Source organism: Colletes gigas, unplaced genomic scaffold (genome assembly GCF_013123115.1).
Source record: "Colletes gigas isolate AHSC1104 unplaced genomic scaffold, ASM1312311v1 Colletes_gigas_Sc00005, whole genome shotgun sequence".
Lineage (NCBI taxonomy): Eukaryota > Metazoa > Arthropoda > Insecta > Hymenoptera > Colletidae > Colletes > Colletes gigas.
The window spans coordinates 10,349,704-10,357,026 of NW_025106634.1; the positions used below are offsets into that span (position 1 = coordinate 10,349,704).

The window sequence follows — 7,323 nt, forward strand, 5'->3', positions numbered from 1 at the left end:
TTAAAATTATTAATAATTTTATCAAATTTATTTTAGAACATTATTGACCAGAGACTGTCAATTTAAACACATGATGTATACATAAAATGTCTCTTTATTGTCTTATAAAATAATCGACGTAATAAAAGAGATTTATCGCATCACAAATTTGATGCATGCTATTTTTATTATGAAAAAAACCGAATGTTATATAATGTCTATAGAAAATACTTGAACAAACACTGTTTTGCTATTTACATTTCTCATTACTTTTTGACGATACCTTCGTGGAATGACTCATATTTCGTCGCGTTCCAATTTTCAATAATTTATACAATTTTATAAAATGTTATTCTGTTGTACAGAAGACTGAAACTTCTTTTTTTACATACGATTTAAAACGCTCTGAATTGACCTAAGTTTTGTTATCAATGCTTGTCCATGGGGTTTGTTGTATAGCGTTGTTAAACACTTGGAAATTACATCTTGACTTTTGGTGATTATCTTTCGTCTGTAATGAAATCCATTATTTAACATCAAGCAATATATTTGTACAGCGACTGATTTAATATTACATATGTATATTACTTTGCTTTAACAAGCGAATCTAATTTAATATTGGTATACATATACCAATATGTAGATGAATAGCTTACCTGATAAAGTTGTTAGTGACATTTGAATGAGATACGAAATAAATAACCAAATCTGCCGTTGACTCTATCAAGTGAAATTCATTTCCTTCGTTTAACCATGTTCGAGTGTCTTTACCAATCATTCTACAGAAGAATATTACATATAAATTACTTTAAATATATTTACTTCACTTGTTGTACTTACTTATAAATATCTAACAGGTCTTCCACTGAAACACCTAATTGTAGAAATCCGGATATAATTCTATCATTCGATACGTTTAATTTACATGCCTTTATTTCTAATTGCTTTATTAGAAAATCTGAAAAATATTTATACTTATTTACGTTTCTTATTTGTGTTTAACTTTTAATTAATTTATATTCCATTGCGTAACAAATAACAGTTTTAGATACAACTTCTTTTTCAAGTCGTATAAAAATTTTATTATTACCAACTGGGAAACAGTGTGGAGAACCCGAATACTCCTGCCCAAGGGATATAATTTTGCTCATTAAAATAGCCATTCTATCTTCCGCAGTGGATGCATCTTTTAATTCTGTAAAGTAATTCGGATAAAATACTTACTGCTTTTATATTTCCTAAGACGAAAACTTTTGTTCGAAAACGATAAGAAAGATATCAAATACAATACGAATACCATTGTTAATAATATTAGTCCAAATTTCTTGGATCAACATTGCATCCTGGTGACCGGAACAGTGAATTATAGCTAATTTGCATTCCCATAATTGTAGAGGGTCTGCATACTTCTCGTATAACTAAAATTATTATTACGAATTAATTACATACGCTTAATATAAATATATAAAAATTTGCACACACCTTCGTAATATCAAGCAACGAATTATTCAATGCTCTAAATACATCTTCGCTAAGTCGATCGGCCATGTGTTGATTGCAAATTGTGTCTAATATCTATAAAAAGGTACAAATGTACACAGAACTGTTGTTTCAATCATGTTTAATTTATACCTGTTGTTGTATTCTAGCTACTTCTACTTTGTCTTCTAATTCGCGTAAGAAAATTCCTAGGTATGGAGCGTATCCAGCTTGATCGCTTCGCATACAAACCACAGCTCTGGCTAAATATTCAACCCTCTGCGATAATTGTATATTTGATCTGGATAAAGAATGAGACTGTGTGACGACATTTTATGTTCGATTATCGTGCGACAATGATCCGCGTGGATACGTACTCTTTGGTCGCCAGAGAATCCAAAATTTTGGCAGCAGCAGCATGATTCTTATTTCTTTCATAGAACTGCCAAAGTAAATCCGGTGCATTTAAGCGCGTAAGATAAGCTTCTAAAGACGGTGCTGCGAGAGCAACAAGTTCGCCGTGAAGTCTTCGTTCTATCATCCAAGCATACACCGAAGCATGAAGCATCTCACACGGAGAATGCAATGCATCATTTATGATGTCGTGCAACTGAAATACATGAAATCAAATCAATCAACAAAAATTAAGGGAAATTAATACTCTATCAAGTATCGTTAATGATTTGTTGAAAGTGTATATAATATAGATTTAGGTTCTTTATAACAGTTATTCAAAATCAATGTTTTCACACAAATTCTCAATTATAGGCTCTATAACTGTTATTTTTTAAGTTCGTAAATAAACGCGTATCTTACTATTTCTTTTGCTGGTGTGACGGGCATGGTTGGAACATTTTGAAGCGGAGGTCCAGGTTTGCTTGGTATAGTGGGTGTTAATGGATTAGAAATACTCTGATTATAGAGATGATCCAGTAGCGTGATGAATTCTTTATAAATTTCCAATCTAGATTATAAATAAAAATTAATATCTGAAATGGCTTATAGTAGTGAACAGTTGATACATACCTTTTCATGTAAGCAAATCCACCTTCTTGATCTTCGTTGGGTTCGTTGTTTTTGTAATAATGCAACGCGGCATTATTAGGATCTACTCTTTCAGCACAGGTGAGACACAACTCGAGTACACCCGAATAAAATTGGCATGCAATGAATTGTTGACACACTGCGCTCAAATTCAATCTGGGAGCAACTTCTTTGCAAAGCTGTGAATAGAAGTATAAATATAAATCGTCACATTCTACAAATAATGCCGTACAACGTCAACGTTATCATTTTCATTTACCTTTAAAGCAGATTGCAAATAACATTCTTTTTCTTCCGAGTTCATACAACTTTTTGCTTTTAAAATTATTTCGTTAGCCTAGAATTTAGAAGCGCAACAATATTAAATCTGAGATTGCAAGAGATATCGTTTCTTCATACCTTAGAACAAACAGCATCTTCGCTTCTATACAAATTCGGACAAACTTCTCTCAATCTTTGACTAACGACATCGACAGACGCATTATCCCCAAGATAGCTATGGAAGATTAATAGTAATTAATGAAAAAGTAACTATATAGTAGTTGTGCCGAATCAGCTTACCTATCTATAAGATGAATGATTAGTAACGAAGAAATTTCATGACCAATTAAAATCAAATCTCTAAATGTAGCTGTAAAAAATTGATTAATTTGATCCTACAATAAAATTTTCAAAAATATTAATTATTTAATTATGCGATATTACAAATTTGCTATGTGTATTCGAATAGACAATTCACCTTCGATAGACAATTTATAATATTATTCAAATGATTTTCGCATAAAATTTTCCAAAGTTCCAACACTTCACAGGCGTGAGTAATGAAGATTTTTAAAGCTGCTAAAGAATTTCTTTCCTCGACCATTGGTTCTTGGAAATGACTAGTTACGGTTGTTTCGAACCCGTCGTTTATATTTCTAGTAGCGTTGAGTCTGGAAGTTAATAGACAATAGTTGAAGCAAAATATGATGATTTATGAAATATGTAATAGAAGTAATGTGCACAATACGTACTGTTTAGTAATATGAGTATTCCTATTGAGAAATGATCTTAAAGCTTGTAAGAGTCCTAAAATCCAAGTAACTTGTTTTGCTGAAATAGTACTGAAGATCTGAAATTATTATGCGTATGTATAAATTAAAATACTGTTAAAAATAATGTTTTGCTAGATCTAAATTGTTAGATCTTTATTTACTTGAGTTTTATTATTTACGACTTCTTGTTTAATACATCGCATATTCCATATCGGTCGGAGTATTCTTCCTACGTATAGATATAAACCATTGTGTTTTGCTGAGAACTGTTGCTGAGGGATATCTGTATTAGGTCCTACCGAAGTGCGTGATCGAAAACCTTGGAACCTTAAATCGTAGTTGGGAACTCTTGGTGTTGATGTGCGTATATCTAAGAAATTCACAGATATACAAAAACATACATAAATAAAGAAAAAGACACACGATTTACATATGTATCCAAAATAATAATACCTGTATTTATATTAGCAAAGGTATTATGCGTATCTATTCCAGGCCCAATGCCCGTCATTCGTTGACTACCGTGTAAAAAGAATGCCCTTGTTGCCCATTCTGCCAACTAAAAGTTATATTAAAAAAATTGCTAATTTTTAATATAAAGATTTTGTTAAATTGGATCAAATCGTCATATTTATAATTAAGAGGTATTACATACCTCAGCATTTTGAGAATTTTCAAGCGTGGCCAAAATAAGACAGGTCGCACACGCCTGTTCTAAAGATTGTGATTGGAAGTATGCGCGAACAGCTTCCGTATCGGGTCCACGTTGTTCCAAAAGAAGTTGTTTCAAAATGTCCATTGGACGAACTTGTACAAAAATTATGGCACCCTATGATTAAAGATATAAATGACTATTAGGTGAATGTGTTCAAAAAATTAATAATTTCTACTCGATTTTATACCTGAGACGTTAAAAATATAAATTTTCGAGGAGCTTCCATATGTTGTCTAACAAGAAGAGGAGGCTCTCCTTGTGAACTGCTTTGTTTTTCAATGCGTATAGCTGGTTCTACGAGAATCTCTGACATAGCCCATACTGGACTATCGAGGGATAAAGGACTTTGAGTTTCAGCTAAATAATTCGTAAATGGATAAGCATCGTTACTTAAACATAAAGCTGTTTCCGTGTCTCCACCGCAAACGAGAATTAACGTTCCTGTAATAAAAATATGTATAATCTACAGATTTTAATATTCATTGCTCGATATAACAACGATTGTCGGAATTTATTTTCCCATTACAGATCTCGATTTATATTATCCGTTTAGGCACGTCCCATTTCCGACGAATGTAGTTGGTAAAAAGAAAAAGATATACATACATTGTATACTTCTTCTCCAGTCTTTTCGTCAACTATATTTGTTGGATCCAAAACGTGCCTGAACAGATAATATTAATCGACTTTGATTCGGACAATCGACGTTTTACTGTATATACCTTTCCTGTAATGTGCCATTTGTACTTTTCTTGGTCTCATTACAGTGGCATTAGCAGCATATCCTGGTGGTAATCTAACATGTATTAATTGAAGACCTTGGGGTCTAGTCGTTGGATTAGCAACCGAAGTACAACTGAAGTAAAAACGTGTTCCAGTAGCTGCAACTACAACCAAGTTTAAATGCACTGATTCGGATTCTGTAATAGCAGATATGCTCACCAATGGTCGGAAGTTATTGCTATCGAGAGTTCTAAAATAAGACAATGAAAGTTATAATTTATTATTGACTGTATATTATTTAAGCGTATGTAATATTTGTACGTGGATACGCACTTAACAACATGAACAGCATTTTGTACTAAACAAGATTGCGATAAAGATGCGACTTTAGACGCACCCTCGTGATCAATATCCCAAACAGCGACTGTTCCTTTATCACCGAGAGTATATAAAATATTACGTGAATCGTCTACTGAAATTTGTATTATTGCTTCTTCTTCCGACAATGCTATAGTGACGAATGATGGTACTAAGAACGACAACGGGCCTTCCGAATGATTTATCTTTTTGCAACGTTTCCCAAACCAATTACTTTCTGCCTAAGTAATAAATATAGGGAACTGTTAACTATTAATTCTCACTTTGACGTTTTCCTTTGAACCTACATTTATTTAGAGAATTTTACCTGATAATATATTTCATAAAGGGCGCCATTTCTACCACCAAGGAAAATTCTCCCGCTACTAGTATTTGCTATTGTTGTAATACCAATACCATCTGTGGTGACTGTGAAAATTGGTTCAGGGACTAGCTGCATTTCTGGCGAAGTACCTAAACCAAAAATTAATGAAATAAATACAAACACTAGAATCGTACAATTTTAGAATAATAATTAAATTACAATACCTTCACTATTTTCTGTTAATGTTACTCCAAGAATAGTTACTTCAACCGTAGTTGTGAGGATCAGTAAATATTTCACATAGCTTTGGAATACCTCAGGTTTGGGTTTTACCAAACCTACGCTTATGATAGTTTCGTTTAAGCCATCAAAATATGCAACGTCGGTCCTAAAAATACGTTATTGCAATAAATATTAATTATTTTTATATACTGTAAAAAAGAAATAAAAAAATTTAGTTAAATATTTACTCGTTTTCGTACGACCAAACATATATATCACTGTCGATCGTAAGCCATGCTTTTGAAATTTCTGTAAAAAGGCCCATCATACAATGGCATTGCATATCTAGATATATGTTAAGGAACTGTATTGACAAATAGGAAAAAGAAAATATCTGAAAGGATACGGTGAAAGTGTTCCATTACTTCAGAAGGTAAAGAAATTTTACTGTGCAGCTTCATTTGATTTATATTTGAGAAACATAATGACATTCCATTTAAATTGGGATAATCATGATCGTCGAGACCGCTAACGGTTGGCCCACCTATAAAACACCATATGCATATTAATTTTAGAAATTTATATTCGGAAGATAGAATAGGCAAAAGAATGATCATTTACCTTGTACGTTGTATCGCATAAGATTAATTAAAGAAGGAAAATTGCTATCTGCAGTAATGTGTGCATCTACTACTTTCCCTGCCATTTCCAAAGCATCTAAATGTATTTTGAGTGGTTCCATCTCCGTGAGAGTCATGTTTGCGCTATGTAAAGAAAAAATAATATATTAAATGCAATTAATAATAAAGACAATTAAGCACTTTACAATCCTTTTTACGTTAATTCAATTATTATTAATCTAGTGACCGAACATTTCATTCCTATTTATAACAACTCATCGTTGTAATTCATCGAAATGTATTGTGTAAAGGTTAGGCTTATTTATACGAACAAAACTGAAATGATATTAACAATAATGCAATAATATAAGCACGATTGGAAGAACAATAATACTCTAAATGGTAAAATATATATGATTGGATTGAAAAACACTTACAATAATTTGTTATGAATTACTTCTAGTCTATACTGACATATAACGTCTCACGAGGTTTGTGCTGCTCCCGCCATTCAAGTATGTAAATTTTATACTACATATATGCATATAAATTACTACGCATGTACAAAATTATCGAGCCTCGTTGGTTTAAATTTAACTCCTGGCTACAAATAGATTAATTTGAATTAAACTAAGATTTTTAAATTTTCAATCATGTTCATTTTTTTGAACGTTTCTATTAATTTTTTAACGTTCAATTTTCCAATGTTTTCCATGCTTTTTATTTAAATTCTTCCCTACCTTTCCAAGAACTTAATTAGATAGTAATTAGATTCGAATAATATTTGAAGCAGTTATAAGAGATTATAAAATTTTAGAATTTACA

The 7,323-nt window shown here is 31.9% G+C and overlaps 1 protein-coding gene across 3 annotated transcripts; it reads right to left on the minus strand.

Annotated features, from left to right (window-relative positions):
- Nucleotides 1-164: 164 nt before the first annotated feature.
- Nucleotides 165-7,007, minus strand: LOC122395092 (nuclear pore complex protein Nup154). Of its 3 annotated transcripts, XM_043392413.1 has the most exons (27): nucleotides 6,936-7,007; nucleotides 6,500-6,642; nucleotides 6,285-6,422; nucleotides 6,127-6,223; nucleotides 5,881-6,044; nucleotides 5,660-5,805; nucleotides 5,308-5,573; nucleotides 4,974-5,224; nucleotides 4,439-4,692; nucleotides 4,192-4,365; nucleotides 3,990-4,095; nucleotides 3,698-3,906; nucleotides 3,516-3,613; nucleotides 3,242-3,434; nucleotides 3,064-3,158; nucleotides 2,902-2,998; nucleotides 2,762-2,839; nucleotides 2,485-2,681; nucleotides 2,275-2,422; nucleotides 1,836-2,068; nucleotides 1,612-1,759; nucleotides 1,462-1,554; nucleotides 1,277-1,397; nucleotides 1,070-1,174; nucleotides 820-937; nucleotides 636-758; nucleotides 165-490 (listed from the first exon to the last, which is right to left on the minus strand). In XM_043392413.1, the coding sequence occupies exons 2-27, from the start codon at nucleotides 6,633-6,635 to the stop codon at nucleotides 364-366; spliced, it is 3,915 nt and encodes a 1,304-aa protein (XP_043248348.1). In that variant the 5' UTR covers nucleotides 6,636-6,642; nucleotides 6,936-7,007; the 3' UTR covers nucleotides 165-363. The 3 variants fall into 3 exon arrangements, with proteins under 3 accessions (XP_043248348.1, XP_043248349.1, XP_043248350.1); XM_043392414.1 differs by lacking the exons at nucleotides 3,064-3,158; nucleotides 3,242-3,434; XM_043392415.1 differs by lacking the exons at nucleotides 165-490; nucleotides 636-758 and having other exon boundaries at nucleotides 866-937; nucleotides 1,074-1,174.
- Nucleotides 7,008-7,323: the final 316 nt, after the last annotated feature.